At 52.6% G+C, this 17524-nt stretch overlaps 2 protein-coding genes across 6 annotated transcripts in view; one reads left to right on the top strand and one right to left on the bottom strand.

Annotated features, from left to right (window-relative positions):
- The window catches only part of CDON (cell adhesion associated, oncogene regulated), a 100842-nt gene extending 97256 nt beyond the window's left edge, over positions 1-3586 (top strand). For all 5 annotated transcript variants that reach the window (XM_044943550.2, XM_025286383.3, XM_044943548.2 and 2 more), the window contains one exon: positions 342-3586. In XM_044943550.2, the coding sequence (XP_044799485.2) occupies positions 342-505 (164 nt within the window). In that variant the 3' untranslated portion in view covers positions 506-3586. The remainder of the gene's footprint in view (positions 1-341) is intronic.
- A 2018-nt stretch (positions 3587-5604) lies between these two features.
- VSIG10L2 (V-set and immunoglobulin domain containing 10 like 2) lies at positions 5605-16704 on the bottom strand. The gene is made up of 12 exons (XM_044943551.1): positions 16623-16704; positions 14702-15049; positions 14187-14462; positions 11892-12167; positions 11067-11315; positions 10078-10338; positions 8213-8503; positions 7285-7581; positions 6501-6623; positions 5992-6016; positions 5840-5892; positions 5605-5702 (listed from the first exon to the last, which is right to left on the bottom strand). The coding sequence occupies exons 1-12, from the start codon at positions 16702-16704 to the stop codon at positions 5605-5607; spliced, it is 2379 nt and encodes a 792-aa protein (XP_044799486.1).
- Between the last annotated feature and the right edge of the window lie 820 nt (positions 16705-17524).

Raw genomic sequence — 17524 nt, 5'->3', positions numbered from 1 at the left:
TTCAGTTTGTACCCGAACAGTAGACTTGCTAGAAGGGTGCATTCTGTGATCCTAGGCTTCTTTTCTCGTCTGAGTTGATTCTGGAGTTGTAGTAGTTCTTGAACATGGTTACTTGGGGGCTTTTAAGGGGTTTGCTGTAACCCTTAGGTGAATCATGTCACTGTCCATGAGAGCTCAACTTTATTTTAAACCTCTGCCTCCCTCAGATTCAAACATAAACATAACTGGGCTCTAATTTTGCTCATGGTTCTTTCTTTATTGCTGAGGGTAGTGTTTTTAGACTGCTTTGATAAAAATCAGCCTTTCTCATTTCATAGTGCTTCCAAACCTTTGTTTTTCAGGAGACAGCTGTGTGCCTTCAGAAGCTGAGAACAACATTTTACGTTGGAATCCTCTTATTTTGCCACCTGTCTCGAAGGCCTGTACTGAAGAGACACCATGGTGTCCTCCTGGCACTCCTGCAGACAGTCCTCCAGGGGCCCTTCAGCAACCCCAGGAAACCTGAGGATGCAGCAGGGCGCCGTCACGTCCCCACTGCAAGCCAGCAACTGCACGGAACAGCCCTGGGAGTGGACTGTGTGAAGGACATTAGTTCAATTCAGAGAAAGATCGTTATTTATTTTTTGTCGTAGTGATGTCATATGAATGTATCTTAAAAGGTGTGCCCTTTTATGTTATTTATGCCTTAAAAGTTTCCCTCCCTCTTCCTTCCTTCCCTTCATCAGTAAACAACCTCGTTTGGCACAGTTTCAATCACCTGAGACCGTGTTGTCCAAGAGCCTCAGCGACAGTAAGAGCCCCTCCTGCAAGGATCCTACCTGTTGGCTGATTCAGCTAAGAGGGAATTGCACAGGCCACTTGGGAGTTTTCAGATGGAAAGCTTGTCTTTCACTATTGCATTATCAGACTGTCTGAGAACATTGGAAATCAACCACAGTTGTTACACCTGATGTTTATAATAGATGTCTTGTAAATTTGATGAGTGCCTTCCACGGAGGTGATGGTTGACCTATAGGCTGTCTGCATGTGGGCACAGGTTACGTCCAGTTTTCTAGGCAGTAATCACAGTGTTGTGGACATGACGGAGGTTAAGCTGGTCTGGTTGGGTTGTTGTAGAAGGCAGAAAGGGAGCCAGGACCAGAGAGAAAAAGAATGCCTTCAAACCCAGTATCATTTAAAATCACATTTATTTATAACATGGTTACCATGGGGCTCTTTTTGACTGTTTCTAAGAGAAAAATAAGACTTTCAAATGGTGACTAGAAGAGAAAGATCCATATTTTAAGAAGAAAGGGAAGGTTCCAGGTGGATCATCTTGGCGGAAGCTCTCCTGTTAGTATAGGAAGTATCGTGGTGCAACACCCCCGAAAAATCCGTATTTTCTAAGTTCCAGCTTGGGCAATACCTGAAAGATGTGAGTGTCAGAAAAGAATCTGGAGGTCTGAAGTTTCCTGACATTTTTCCCGAATGTCGTCATTGTAACAGGCTCCTATAGCTTTGATTGGCGGAGCTCGTAAATCACAGTTATTGCTGCCCCTGAGTGACAAGGACATTTGCGGCTGCCGTTGAAAGGCTTTTCCTCCCCACGTCCGAAACAAAACAGCACAGCGCTCAGTGTATTTGATGGCTTGACTCGAGCTTTATGGATCACTGCCCTTTTTTGGATTGTGCATCCCTTTGGGGAAAAACAAAACAAAACAATTCTCTTTATGGAGAGTCAAGCGATTCTAGCATAAGTGAAAATATTTTTACAGTTTCCCAACAATTGCAGTAAAATAGAGTAGAATACTGTATTAATCGACTTCCTGTGTAAATGCCTCCATATTCCCTTACATACGTCTATATATTTTAGAAATAGAACCGCTAGCGGAATGTGCCGCGTGAGCTGGGTCACTATGCAAGGATTACTTGGAGTAGAATGTAGTGGATACAGTTTCATAGTCAGGTACCACGGATGCTCCAGAGTCAAATTCTCCATTTCAGACATCCACACCTATAGTGTACTGGATTTATTCTTCATTGTTGCCTAGATGCAGTTAGCTTTGGAGGGAGTTAGCTGCATCCTTTACTTCTGTGGCCAGCAAAGGACACGGAATATGAAAACATCCCCTGTGTCTGCCAGTCAGGTTATAGTGCTACACTCACAAAGGGAGTTTCAGAAAACTGGGGGGTAAGTGTTTGTAAGCAGTCATTTTGATTCAGGAAACAGAGGTGTATTAGCGTGAGCCTTAGGTCATAAACTGCTTTTAAAGATTGAGTTTGAATATGGGATTTGTCCACTAGGAAGAGAAAAATGACTTTAACTGTAGGGCAATCTCGTTGTGGACTGCTTTATTTATATTATTAGTAACGCTGTTTTAAGTGTTATCCCTTTAATTGTATTTTATTTATAAAAAATGCTTTTATATATTGAGATATATAAATATAAATATATATATATATATAATTGCCTTCATGTTTAGGAGTTATGAGTGCTCTCTAACTATGAGTTGTTCTGAACTTTTATGCTCTGCACATTTACCCAAAACAGTCCTACCTAATGTTACTTGCCAGGAAGTCAGAGGACAGGACAGCATGGGCAATGGCCCTAACATTTGTGGAGTTACTGTTATGTACCAGACTGCTGGTGCTTGCTACTACTATCTCAAATCTTCCTGTTAAGACACAGCTACTAAGTAGGTGATAAAGTCCCCAGATCACACGGGTGAGCCACAGAGCCTGAATCTGAACTTATCTGGAGCGGGAATCTGAGCTCCTGTTTTTCCAGACTGCTTTCCAAAACCATTGCGGTTCACTCTGCTGATGGAACCCGTTCTGTAAGCCCCCGGTCCTCCCCACCGCAGAATTCCTCCAATGCTCTAGCTCCACAACTAGAGAGGCTGTCCCTGTGCCCCGCGGGCAGAGCTCTGAGCTTATTACCTGGTCTCCCCGGAGCCCTCCTTTCTCCCCGTGACCCCCCTCCCTTGCTACCACCCCTTCCCGGGAAATTTGACCTTCTCTCAGCGTGAGAGTGATCCTGTAATCCATCAGACCTCTTCACATCCCTTCTCTTAGAACTCTGTGAGTCTTTGTTTTAGCATCAAACTGCCCCTTCTGCTATATCATTTCTCTAGCTCCTTTTTTTCCCCCTTCTTTTGGTTATGCACTGATCCTCTGATGATGGGCGCTGTACAGAATGTAAGTGAAATGGCAATGTTTTAAACCTTTTGAAGTGGTCTTTAAAAACAAAAGGCATTTCTTTCTGAGTTTTGTTTTTGTCAAATGAGTCTGCGAAGACGGATACAGATTACTAAGCTGATCGTGACGCAAGTCTCATTCCAGCTACAGGACTGCCAAGAAGTCAGCCTTCTAACTGAATTTCACCTGTGTTGCTCTCTCCTAAAGCAGTGATTTTCAGATGCATGTTTTTGTATCATATTGAAAAGTATGTTTTATTTTCCTTAAAGTTGTAATATTATGTTTGAAATTGTATATATTTTAAATGACGTAGCTTTGACAGGTTTTATTTGGTCGATATGATTTTCTATTAAAAGAGAATGCTGCTTTCATGTAGAGTAGCTCATGAAGATGCAGTTCTCTGATGCTCCCTGTCTGTGTGAAGCTGCTTATAGCTTGTGGTGGAGATGGGTGCATGTCTTTGAAATGTTTTGGACGTGTCCGTCCTTAACCTCCTCTGCGTAACTTAGAGTCAAGTGAATTAATCCTTTCTGATCTGACTGCAGAGATCCAGGCCCTGAAGAAAAAGGATCCAGGACAAATACATTATGTGTGGCTGGGAAAATATCTGCAGCAAGGAGCTCTGTCAAAGCAGATACATCCCCTTAGGGGGCTTAGCATTTCTTCAGAAGGAAATGGGGGCAGAGGAGAGTGAGAAAGAGGGATCCCGTCTCAGACCTTGTCTATTTTTACCGTTAACCTAGAGCCATGTCCATGTGAACCCCAGAAATTTAGTCTTAAGAAGCAGCTTAGCTTTACTGCCCTAAAAAAAAAGTGTCTGGGGTGGGACTTCCCTGGTGTCCAGTGGTTAAGACTCCATGCTCCGGGGGCCGAGGTTCACTCCCTGGTCAGGGAACTAGATCCTGCGTGCCACAGCTAAGGTCTGGCACTTCCCAAGTGGCTTTTCTGGTGGCTCAGAGAGTAAAGAACCTGCCTGCCAATGCAGGAGACACGGGTTCGATCCCTGGGTCAGGAAGAGCCCCTGGAGAAGGAAATGGCAACCCACTCCAGTATTTTTGCTTGGGAAATCCCATGGACAGAGAAGCCTGGGGGGCTACAGTCTATGGGGTCGCAAAGAGTCGGACACAACTTAGCAACTAAACAACAACAAGATCCAGCACAGCCAAAAACAAAAACAAAAAAACCCAGTGTCTGGGCTGCTTCAACCAGAAAGCCACCAGGGACTTTTGCCTGGGGTGGGCCCTGTCACGCCGTGTTCCCCAGATTTAAACAGGCCTTCCTTGACCCGCAGCCCCAGTCCTGAGAGCTCTGAGGGAACCCGAAAGCCTTCTTCTCGTAGAGACAGTCCGTGAGAAACAGGAGCGCGCCATTTCTGTCAGCGCTCCGTTTCCTCTCAGGCGCCACTCTCCCGATTCCTGGCAGGACCATCCCTTGGCCGCCTGGCTGTTTGTTCTCCTCTGCGTCCCCCGCGGAGGCAGTGGAACAAGCACGCATTTGTGCTTCACCCAGATGTCAGACACACACGCTCGGAGCCAGTGAGTCATGCCGGCGGCTGACAGAGTGTGACTTTGGCCAGCCCCGGGCCCCTGGCAGCCAGCTCCCCCAGCCTGGTGGCAGGAACCCCTGTCCCGTCTTGTTGGCACAGATTCTCGAGTCCAGCGACTGTGAGCCCTTTGGCCACGGCAGGCTCTGTGCTGTGCCTGCATGAGAGGTGAAAGGGAGGCAAGGGCTCTGGGCACCTGGCTCTGCTACCAGCCCTGGTGCAGCTTGTGTTTGAGGGGGAAGGAGCTGGAGATTGGGAAAGAGCCAGAAGATCACATCTCTACGGCCCTACCATCCTGAAGGTGCCAAGTTTTATCTGCTCTCGGAAGCTAGGCAGGGTCGGGCCTGGTTAGTACTTAGATGGGAGAAGAGCACATTTCTTGCTACCGTTGCATGAAGGCGCACACACACACCTGCCTATCTCATTTCCCATCTCCTAGCTTCCTCCCAGTAGGGAAACCTGGGTCCCGACTGAAGCTGGTCAGCTTCTCCCTGTGGGAACTGCAAGTGAAATAACCCTCCACCAGTGAGAGCATCGTGAGTGATTTATTGAAAGATTGTTCAGTGCGTGAACTCAGGCTGGAGGCAGGAAGCTAGGTCATATGGCTCCAGACACCGTTCTCACTTGCCCTCGGACAGCCAGCGATCTTCTCCGCAGTCATGTGTCTTCCTGGTTTTTCCACCTCCGTCTGCCATGAGCTGGGCCAGGACTGGTTTCATAACCAAGTCATTAGAGGCCCTGCAGCTGAGCCTTCCGCTGGTTGTAAGAAGATGCTTATCCAGCGGGAAGGGGTAGTTAGGGTCTTTAAGATTCAATGTGACGAGGGGATGTTCCCATCCCCCCCACCATCTCCCTAAGCCTGTGGGCACCTTCCGCTTGGGGCCTCATGGTGTGGCCGTCACTGTGACGGTGACATTCACCGGGGGCTCCATGGATTCTTGTGCAGGATCTGAACCTGGGGTGGTGGGGGATGGTTCGGTGCCTACAGAGAATGGACACAAGCAAAGGAAAGAGAGGTGCCTGGGGGTGTCCCAGGTTGCTCCCAGAGGACAAGGGAGACTGATTATCACGGGTGGCTCATGACTATTCTCCCCAGTTTGGGGGTAAAATTGGGCTTACCTGGCATTGCCTCGGGGCCACCCCTTGAGCCCTGATATTGGTGACTTTGCTCCCTGAGGGTGAAGTAGGAGAGTAAAGTTATACTTTCCCAGCCTTCCTGTCCAGTTAGAAGAAAATCCTGACCTCCAGAATGATTGGGCTTCCACACGCACCTGGGAACGAGCAAGCGCCCAAGGCCTGAAGGAAGAAAAGGAAGAGGTGCATTTCTTGAGCAGCCAGCCTAGGTCCCGGGAGAATAACCCTCCTCTCCCCAGGCTCAGGAACCTGGAAGGGGGTGGCCCTAGATGCCCCAAGGTTCAGGGTTGGAGCCCTGAGGGACTCCAGCTTTGGGAAGAGGTCACAACTAAGGAAGAGCCTAGATTCTTGGCCCAGGGGAGTCTCCGTATTGTGTGCTAAGTTGCTCAGTTGTGTTCAACTCTTTGCAACCCTGTGGACCATAGCCCAGGCTCCTCTGTCCATGGGATTCTCCAAGGCAAGAATACTGGAGTGGGTTGCCATTTCCTCCTCCAGGGGATCTTCCCCACCGAGGGATCAAACCCGAGTTTCTAGCATCTCTTGCACTGGCAAGTGGGTTCTTTACCATCCGACCCACCAGGGAAGCCTATCTAATATGGGGCTGCCTCTTGGGGTCAACAGCCCAGTCCTTGAGCTTCCCACTCACACGGGACGGTGTCCGGGTGCCGGGCAGCATACTGGAACACCAGCAGGGAGGCCACTGTCGCCACCACCATTCCTGTGCCTGCCGCACCCAGCACTGCTGCATAGGCGCTGAAGGGAGGGTCCGCTAGGAGAGGGTGTACAGGGTAGGTTTAGAGCCACTGCTGAGCTCGGCAACAGCGGCTCTGGGGCATCACGCAGGCCGTGCCCTGCTCCTCCGGTTGGCCCTCCACCTGGGGGTTGGGGGCTGTGATCAAGAGCAAGCCTTGACCTAGAGAATCGGGAGACCAGGTGTCTCCCCAGGAGAGGGTGCTCAGCCTGCCTGGGCTCCTGGGGTGTTGAGACCCCAGCCAAGCCCCCTCTATCTGGCAGAGCAGGCAGTAGTCTGGTTATCTCGGCCGCCTGGGGCAGGAGGGAAGGAATACCCACGGTGGAGAATGAACAGCAGGAAGCCAAGAGCCCACCTGTGCCCTAGGAGGTGAGACTGAGGCGCAGAGCTGGGCCCTCACCCTAATTTAACTACCAGCAACTACACCTCCCGTTCACTATTTCATCTGAACTGGACTATGGTTCTTGCTGCTAGGCCCAGGCCTCCAGAGACTCTGAGAGGGACGGAAAGACAGCAGTGGGGTTACTTGAGAGGGGGAGGGCAGAGGAGAGGACAGAGACTGGGGGTGGAGGGGCTCAGGAGGAAACAAAAAAGGAACGCATGCCCTGCGGAGAAGAAAATGACTCGGGTTGGGTTCAGTGGAGAAAAGCAAGTCTCTCCACGGCGCAAGCCCAGGCACCTGGTGTCTTCACCTCAGAGGGATGGCCAGCCGTACGATGATTCAGAGCCAGGACGCGGAAGGCATAGAGGACCCCCGGGTCCAAGCCCCCCAGCCGCCGGCCCCTGCTCTCCGGCTCGATGTCACCAGCCACGGTCTCCCAAGCCCCTGCCCCCAGGCCTGGGAGGCTGGCCCTTCGCTGCACCAGGAAGCCCGTCAGATTGCCAGGGCCTCGGACGGTCCACTGCAGCTGCACCTCGCTCCGGCGTCTCCCGTAGGTCAGGCGGCTGATGGTGACGTTGGGGGGAGCGGGGTATCCTGGGGTGAAGGCGGGGACACATACAGGCATGTGTGTGCATGCATGTGTGTGCTCCAGGGCTTATTAGGGTTTCGTTGAGATACAGCTGGTGGTGTGGGGATGCGGAGAGGGGGGTTGTAGTCTCGACCACTTCTGTGTAGTTTTGGTCTGTTTACCCTAGACTTACACACTGGCCTCAGTTTCCTCCTCTGTAAATGGAGGTGTGTGTTAATCGCTCAGTTGTGTCCGACTCCGTGGCTCCATGGTCTGTCCATGGGATTCTCCAGGCAAGAATACTGGAGTGGGTTGCCATTCCCTTCTCCAGGGGAATCTTCCCAACCCAGGGATCAAACCCGGGTCTCCTGCTTTGCAGGCAGATTCTTTACTGAGCCACCAGGGAAGCCCCTTATAAATGGAGGAAAAGGAAGTTATTCTGACTACATGGAGTTCTGTTTGCCTGAACGCGAGGGTATCTGATTCACGTTCACATGGGGTTTGTGTTTTTTGAGGGTCCATCTGTGCCTGAGAAAGATAACACATCCAATGTTTGAAGCAGAGAATCCATATGCCTTTCCACCTAAAGAGCAGTGGCTGGAGGTTCCCCATTCCCTCTGTGCGCACATGCACACGTGCACACCACCCCTCACTCACTCAGGACCTCCAGCAGGACCCTCCGACTGCTGTTGCCCAAGGCATTTTGGGCCACGCACTGGTAGGTGCCCCCGTGGCGGACTGGGTCGGCACCTTGGACACTCAGGCGCAGCTGGGTCCCCTCAGGGTGCAGAGTGAATCCCAAAGTGCCCGGCTCCACCTGCCGTCGCTGAGGTCCCAGCCAGAGGAGCTGGGCAGGTGGCATGCCCCCCAGGAGGGTACATCCCAGCCAGGCCTCTTCCCCCTCCAGCACTGACACCCGGGGCTCAGCCACTGCCAGTTGAGGGGCTTCTGTAGGGACAGAGAGGATAGGTGAGAAGGTGCCCCCTGTGCTGGTGGGGATGCTCAGAGGGGAGGCGCTGGCCAGTGGTGGAGGGAGTGGGGAGGGGAGAAAGCAGATGCGAGGGCTGTAGAGTTGATAGTGAAGCCTGCCTTGGCCCGGTCTGCCCCCTCTTTCAGGCTCTCATTCTGTGCTGTATTCCCAGCACCACCTGCTCCAAGTTTTACTGACAGTAGTTGTATTTCATGATGCTTCTCTCCCTCCCGACCCCAGAGCAGCTCCTACAGGTGGGCCCCCGCCCTTCTTAACCTCTGCATTAACCACCTCCTCCCAGCACCTGGCCCAGGGCCTCCTATCCCCACCCCGCAAAGGCCCACAGCGCCTCCACCCCAGGCACAGGGCCGGGCCCACAGCAGGTGCTGTTTTTATGGACTAACTCCTAAAGACCCAGGGTTTCAGGTGTTCATGAATCTCCTATGATGGAATTTCCAGTCCTGAGGCTGAGTAATAAGGGAAAGAAATATGTTGAGTGGTGGACCTCCCTGAAAACCATGCTAGTCACTCAGCCTTTGCAGACCAAGACATGAAGCATTTTGTCAGAAGCGTTCTGGGTGACGGCTATGCCGTTTGCTTTTCTCAAATTTTTACTTCAATGTTTAATTCTTTGTCTATGAGTTGGCGATAAGCAGGACTGGCCTGGCCTGATGAAGACAGAGAAAGAAATCAGACCAAAAACAGCGGGAGTCGGAGAAGCAGGGGAGGACTTCTGGTGCCTGATTCGTTAATGCAAATCAAGAAGACAGTTAGGCACCTTGTGCAAATTGATGAAAACGAGGGCCACAGCATCCCTCCAAGTCTAGACCTTGCGGTCCAATAACAGCCCCCCTCCCCTACTCCCCGGCCACACATGACAATTTGGCACTTGAAATGTGGCCAGTCCACATTGAGACGTTCTGCCACTGGAAACACACACATTAGATTTTGAAGGCAGTATGAAAAGAAAAAAGAATGTAAATGTCACTGATAATTTTATTATTACACGTTGGAATTAGTATATCAGTGTGTTGGGTTGTGTTAGTCGCTCAGTCGTGCCAACTCTTTGGGACCCGATGGACTGTAGCCTGCCAGGCTCCCCTGTCCATGGGATTCTCCAGGCAAGAACACTGGAGTGGGTTGCCATTCCCTTCTCCAGGGGATCTTCCTGACCCAGGCATCAAACCCAGGTCTCCCACACTGCAGGCAGATTCTTTACCATCTGAGCCACCAGGGAAGCCCAGTGTGTTGGGTATATCAAGCTAAATAAAACGTTTCACTGTTTCTTTTTACTTTTTTAAAACATGGTTACTAGAAAATGTTAAATTCTATCTATGGCTCACATTATATTTTTATTGGACAACACAGACCTAGACCAAGCCCCCTGATTTTATGCATCAAAAAACTTGAGGCCCTGGGAGGGGAGGTGACCCAGAGTCTTGACTTACTCTGCATTTCTCCTCAGCCGCCAACCCCCAGAGCCCCTCGCCCTAATTCCAGAGAGCCACTCTTCCCATCCCGCCCCAGAACCAAGCCTCTAGCTCTGACTCACCTAGCCGTAGCTGGCAGAGGGGGTCAGGGACCCTGAGTGGGTGAGTGCCCCGGCACGTGAACTCTCTGCCAACTAGGTCTTCCTGGGCCTGCAGGAGGTAGACGGCCGGGGAGGAGCTGCTGCTGCCCAGAGGCTGCTCCTGCTCATCAAGCCAGCTCAGCACAGCAGGGGGCTCGCCTCCGGGCCACTCACAGCTCAGCATGATGAACTGGTCTCTGATTGTGGCCATGGTCCAGCAAGTGGGGCTCCAGAGCGGTTCCCCTGGGTAGAGAATCATGGCTCAGCACGGCGCTACAGGAGGAGAAAGGGCTGGAAGGCCTACCCATCCCTTCACTCTTCATTAATTGCTTCACTCACTCATGCCTCTGAGTACACAGTCACTCACTCACTCATTCATTCATTCATTCATTTGACATTTATTGAGGGCTGACCATGTGCCTGGGAAACAGTGGGAACAGAGTGCAATATAATCTGATGTGTGCTAGAGCATAGGTAGAAAGACAAAGTCTCTGGGTCTTCAGGGAAGAGGACTGAAGACAGGACGACATATGAACTTGGCCTTGGTAGATGGGTAGGAGTTTCCAATGTAGAAAGAAAACTAAAGGCAAGTCTCAAGGCCAACATGCGATAATTTTTCGCTGTTCAGTCACTAAGTCGTGTCCAGCTCTTTAAGATCCTGTGGATATTGCAAGCGTGCGAGAATAGACCAGTAAAAATAAGGTCCTCCCTGGGGGCTGGGAGATGGTAACAAGGGTGTCACGGGGCTCTAAGCCAGACTTAAGCCACCGTGTGGGTGGAGACCAGGGCTGGAGAGGAGAGAAAGCTGGAGGTGGGGACTAAGCTGCCACCTCCCCATTAAGCAGCAGGTCTGGGAGACTGTGGTCTGCAGCCCCTCCTCCAACCCCATGGCCCCAGTGGTCTGGGCCCCGGCCCCCTGCCCACTCCTCTGCCTGCACTGGCCTGCCCTGCCATCTACCATCTCCACTCACACAGCGTGATCCTGCAGAGCATGGGCAGAGCCAGAGCTGGGTGCCTGCCAGTGCAGGTGAAGGCGCTGCTGTTGGCAAGATGCGTGGCTGCATAACTCCAGGTGACGTTGCTGAGCGCAGTGGGGCCAGCTCCCTGGGGTCCGGCCCACTGCAGCTGGGCAGCTGGAAGCCCCCCAGGCCAGGTGCAGACCAAAGTCAGTGCCTCAGGGGCAGGGAGAACAGCACAGGAGGGCTGCGCCTTGGGGGGATCTGGGTGGAGAAGAGTGTGAGGGCAGGGCTGGAGCAGTGTGAGGGCAGGGCTGGAGCAGTGCGCTGCAACCTCCCCACCACCCCCCACGGACCTGGGAGCCTGGAGGCCTGAGGTGTCAAGGGTGGAGGAAGTAGGGAGAAGTTGGTGAAAGGGGAAAGAGCGATCTGTCTGAGGAGCTGATAAGGGAAAGGCATAGTTCTCAGGCCCAGGGCAGAGGCTGGGAGAGGGGTGGGTATTCAGAGTCCATGAGGAATTCCAGAGCCCCCCTAGGCCCCCACCTGGGAAGTCTCCCTTTCCCTGCTTTGTCCCCTTCTCTTTACCCTTCTCTGTGCCTCAGTTCAGTCCCCAGGGTGAAAGAACAATTCCCTGGGGAGGGGGTCTACATATGGTCATCCCGTCTTCCCGCCCCTTCCCACTTTGGAGGGCTTTCATAGACCGGCTCTGACCACCTAGCAACTCCATCTGGTTTCCCAAGTGTTCCCTCCCAATCCACGTCCACACCAGGGCCCCTGGACTCTGCCAGAGCACAGGTCCGGGGGGCTCCTGTTGCAAGGGCCCCCTCCCCACACACTCACAGTAGATGGTGAGCTGGATGCTGGTCTGCGTGTGGGTGTCCAGGCGGCTGTTGCGGGCCAGGCAGGTGTACAGACCTGTGTGGGCACGGCTGGCACTGGCGATGACGTAGGTGGGCCCGGCATGCACCTGAGTGTGGTCATGGAGCCACACGTAGAGGCTGGGGGGGTTGGATGCAGCCAGGCAGCTCAGGGTCACCTCTTCCCTCTCACTGGCCCCAAACCCCTCCTCAGTGAAGCCCAGTGGCTCCACGGTGATCACAGGATTGTCTGGACCATCTGGAGGGCAAGGAAGGCTTGTCATACCTCCCAGCCTTCATTCCTTCAGTCACTCGTACAGTCGTCGCTGAGTTCACTCCCTACCCAGTGGGTATCTATGATGTACCAGCTGTGTCAACTACCGTGCTAGGCCCCCAGGAACTCAAAGAGCAGGGGCCTTCACAGTCCAGTGTAGGTGACCAGGGTTGGTGGAGGTGAGCACCCTGGGCCGGGGGAGCTCAGAAGGGCAGCTGTGACTGTGGTGTGGTTCCCTGAGGGGCTGTGGTTGAACTGAGGTGGGGGGATGGGCAAGACCCAGCTGGGCAGAAAAGAGGCAGGGCGCCCAGTCCTTCCCATCTGCCTGGGATTGAGGGGTTTCTTGGAACTGGGGCAGTTGATCCTTTTAGACTGGAAAGGGATGAAAACAGGGTGAGAAGATGACCTGAGCATAACCCTAGCAGCCAGGAGGAGACTCACTGCCCCTGTCTCCTGGGTCCTCTCTCTCCCTGATTCCCAGAAATGACTGAATTCTCTGCTTGTTTCATTCTGCTCCTAATTCCTTCCCAAGAACTTCTCACCTGTCTCCCCCATGCTCCTCTGCTGACAATCTCCACAGGCCACCATTGTTAGTGGACATCCTTAGGCAGAGTCCTAGCTCCTTAAATGTGCTAGACCAGCACTATCCAATAGGTATATGTGAGCCACACATGTGTTAAATTTTCCAAATCTTAGAAAGGAAAAATAACCAAAGCCAACCAAGTGAAAAAAAACACCAATTTTAATAATATTTTGTTGAACCACATACACGCAGAATATTATAGTTTCAATGCACAATCAACATAAAAAATATTGGGACTTCCCTGGCCGTCCAGTGGTTAAGACTCTGTGCATCCACTGAAGGGGGCATGGGTTTGATCCCCAGTTGGGGAACTAAGATCCTGCATGTCATGTGGCATGGACAAAATTTTTAAAAACTAAATCAATAAATAATATACACTTATTCAAAAGTCATTTTTAAAAAGTATTGATGAATATATATATATATGTATATATAAGTATATATATAGATGTGTGTGTGTGTTAGTCACTCAGTCATGTCGGACTCTTTGCAACCCTATGGATTGTAGCCTGCTAGGCTCCTCTCTCCATGGGATTTCTCAGGCAAGAGTACTGGAGTGGGTTACCATTCCCTTCTCCAGGGGATCTTCCTGACCGAGGGATCAAACCCAGGTCTCCTGCATTGCAGGCAGATTTTTTACTGTCTGAGCCACTGGGGAAGCCCATATATATGCACAGATATACATACTTATTTTTAGATTAAATCTTCAAAGTCTAGTGTGCACTTTACACTCAGAGCACATCTCAGGTTCAGCCACATCCCAAGAAATCAAAGTCACACAGTGGCTACCCTATTGGACAGTATAGCGCTAGACTATCCTAGTCTTCATCTTTCACACAAACCCCTGATTTCATTTTTAAATTCAAAAAAATCTTTTGAAAAAAATTTTTAGAAGTTAAGTTGCTACATGTGTTCTCTTTACTGAGATAGCTATTTTTGTCCTCGGTCCACTTTTGTACAGATTGCTGCTTCTTTCCTCACTTGTTTTGGAGATCTTTCTAATCCTTTGTTTGCTGTGTGTGCTTCCAAGACAAGTTTCTGACTTCTAATTGCAACCTCTCAGCCTCAGACTTAGGATCAAATTGCCACCCTCTCTTTTCACTGAAACTCCCTCCCTGTTTCTTCAGGGTCCAATTGGTCAAAAGCAGAATTTCTGAGCCCCTCCCCTGAAATTAGGGTAAACTGACCTTGAACGTATACACATTTTCCTGGGAACAGGGCCCTCGACCTTGACAAGGTGAACATGCCCTGTACTAGAGCCGTCTTTGACACCAACGGGTACAATGCCCTGACTCCCGCCTGCTGGAGCCTCTTGGAGGGCTAGGGTACTCCTGGGGGTCCCGAGATGTGTCAGGAGGCCAAGCCCAGGTGGGTAGGTGGGTGCCAGCCCTGACCCCTTCCCCTCGGCCACTGTGACTCACAGATGATGTCCAGGAAGGCTCCGTCACTGCTCAGCTGGCTGACGGCGTTGTGGGCAGTGCACGTGTACCAGCCCAGGTGGGTCCGGTTGACGGGGTCCAGCTGGATCAGACGCTTTGTGACCCCCATGAGAGCCTCTGCAGGGCCTCGGGGTGCCTGATGCTGCCAGGCAAAGGTCACAGGCTCCGTGCCCTCCCGCACTATACATGTGGCCACCAAGGAGGCCCCCTCTACTGGGGACGGGTCACTCAGCCACACCTGAGGCTTCGATACGGGCACTGGCCAGAGGAAGGAGAGGCCCTGTGTTTATCGCAGACCAAGGCCATGCCCAGCGGCCCAGCACTTGCTGGCAGGCCCCTGAGCATCCCTTCCCATGATCCCAGGTGTCCCTGCTCCCAGGAGGAGGGCCCCATAGAACCCGAGCCCAGCAGAACACAATGGGCGGCACATGCAAATAGACTCCAAGCAGCATGCACAGCAGCTCAAGCCTGCCGGGGTGCCCGGCCAGGCCCCTCACCCAGCACGGCCAGAGCGAGGGAAGAGTAGGTGACGTGGAGCTGGCCGCTGGCCTCATGCAGGGCCTGGCACAGGAAGTGGCCGCGGGCCCCCTCCTGCAGCTCCCACAGCACCAGGCTGCTGTTTCGCAGACTCACGGCCCCCAGAGCTGAGGCGCTGGCCTCCACCTTGAACTCCCCTCCACTGGCGACGGCCACGGGCTGGGGAATCAGAGAGCCCAGGGGAGTGAAGCTCCAGAAGACCACCAGGGGGGCAGACTGGGCGCCACAGGCCAGCTCCACTGAGCCACCTCGCACTCCTTGGATGGAGGAAGTCTCCCTGGGGGCTCCTCGGGTCGGATGGGGCTGCCCTGGAGACAGAGAGGCAACGCAGACTATCCAGGCCGGTCTGAGGTCTCCTGCTCCCGTTCCTTGCCCACAATCTCTGTTATTGGTGGTCTGCAGGGCGGGCCGGCTTGTCAGGGTTTGATAAGGCAGCATAAGCCCTTCTGGACTTGGTGGACAAGAGATGGTTTCTGAGGGGCCCACAGAGCTTCCTGTCTGGCTGTGCTGTACGAGTGGGTGGGGTTAGGGGATTTCTTGCAATCAGGGAATGGATTGGAGCAGAGATTCCCATTAGGCCTTTCGGAAAGCTTGATAAAAATGTAGATTCCTGGGCCTCATCTCGGAAGACTGAGTCAGAATCCCCGAGTGGGGAGAGGGGTTTCAGGGCCCAGGAATCTGTATATTAACAACCATCCAGAAGTCAATCTGATGACCAGCCAGACAATGACCCCCAAGGCTCAGGAGGTGTACGTGACCACTGGTAACTCAGGCTCTGGAGATATCTGCGTAAGGACTCCAGGGGATTCCAGACCCACTGCAGCAAAGGGATGATCCCAGCCTGCCGTCAGCCCACCCAGCACCCATTCATTCATCAGCTGTTAATCTGGAGCGCCTGCACGGGGCCAGGCATGGGCTACCGTGACAAATGAGCCCTCCATCTCTGCCCTCATGGAGCTTCCGGTCCACCAGGCAGTAGACAGCAGCGATGGGGGCAGATCCAGCAGGCAACCTCACGCCTGCCTGGGCCCCTGTTCTTCTGTCGCTTGTGGTCAGCATGCTGCAGGGAGCCTCAGCAAACTTAGGAAAGATAAGTGCCTCGGAGGACCGAGCCCCAGGGCTCCCGCACACAAGCTTCTGCTGACTGAGTGCCCCCGGTACCGTGCCTGCCCTGAACTCTTCCCCTGCTGATCACCTACTGATCTTCACCATAACAACCACGACATGCCCTCCCCAGACTCGGAAACATGAAATTACTTCATCTAAAACCACACGGTACATGGAGGAGCTGGGGTTGGAGCCCTGCCTAATCCCTGACCTCAGATTCTCCCCCACTGCTGTCAGCTTCCCCAGAGAGAGAAGAGGAGGAGACGGGTGTGGAGTTGGAGGGACGGGAGCAGTCAAGATTCTGATGTTCAGCTGGTCAAGGAGAAAGGCATTTAATCCAGAAACTGGTTCTTTCCAACCCTGTGGACCTTACTTTGGACGCTATGAGCATCTCCCACCTGGACTATTGCAAAGATCTCCCCACTGCCTCCAGCTCCCTGAAATCTGTCAGCTTTGGAGGGAACGTCCTGAAACCCAGGTCTGACCGTGTCACACTAAGCTTACACCCCGACAGTGGCCCTCAGCACAAGCTGTTACGGCTATTCAAAGTTCAGAAGAGCAGAGCACTCTCGGTGCTCCGGCCCTGCCTCCCCAACCTGGCATGAGAGGTCGCTCAGTGCACACTGGCTGATGTCTGGCAGGTGGATGAAGTTAATGGACTTCACTGAATGGCTACACAAGGGCAAAAAGAGGATCCAGAGGAAGAAAGGGGAAGAAATAATGGGATGTGAGTAGAGGTGGGCTCCTGTGGAGGGCGGACTGAGCATCACTCACCCGAGGCCGCTGGATGCAGAAGGCAGAGGGGTGCCAGCAGCAGGAGGCTGAGTGGGCTGAGCAGGGCTCCCTGACCCACCATGGCCCCATCTCCCTGCGTGGCCGCCCCGCCGAGGTTCCTGCCTGCCTCTCAGGCTCCCTCTCTCCAAAGCAAAGCCCAGCCCTGGAAGGTTGGGGGGCAGTCTGGCTCAGGTTGCCAACCGGGGCACCTCCTGACACATCCACCCCGGATCTCCCGTTACCCTCACCATCCCGATTACAGGTGAATTATTTACCAGATGATTCACTCCATCCATAATGCAGAGTTGGGGAGGGCAAGACCGGGCCGGGGGAGGACCCGCACTCCCTGAAACTTGATTTCAGTAATATGAAATCAGAGAGTGTGAGCATGGATGTGGCAAAGGCCCCAACTTCGCCAGGTCCAACCACCCGTCCGATGCGGGACCCCGTGTGCAGCCCTCCAGATCACGGGGATCAGGAGGTTCATGTCGTCTGTGCCTTCTCGTGTTTTCCTCACATTTCTGGGGGAGACGCTGGTGGAGTGTTGGCAGGAGCCCTGGAGTCAAAGACACTCCAGAGTTCAGGTTTGACTGATCAACCGAAAAATTTTAGGACATTTCTGAGCCTCTCTGAGTGTTAGTTTCTTCACAGATAAACGGGGATAATAACACCTCCTTTCTTGTAAAGATTATTGTGACTATAAACGAAAAACTTACACTAGCGTCTGGGGGGCTTCTTGGGTGCTTGTAATGTCCTGTTTCTTGTCTCAGGTAGGAGTTACAGTACATCAAGCTGTATATTAGTTTTGTATATATGCTTGATACAATTTATACACACACACGTGTGAATGGTGCACATAGTCGGTGCACCAACATTCAAGCTCCTGGCCAGATCTGGCCTGC

Source organism: Bubalus bubalis, chromosome 5, assembly GCF_019923935.1.
Source record: "Bubalus bubalis isolate 160015118507 breed Murrah chromosome 5, NDDB_SH_1, whole genome shotgun sequence".
In the NCBI taxonomy this organism is placed as follows: Eukaryota; Metazoa; Chordata; class Mammalia; order Artiodactyla; family Bovidae; genus Bubalus; species Bubalus bubalis.
Note: the sequence above shows the minus strand (reverse complement) of the source record. Positions and strands in the feature narration are given on the sequence as shown.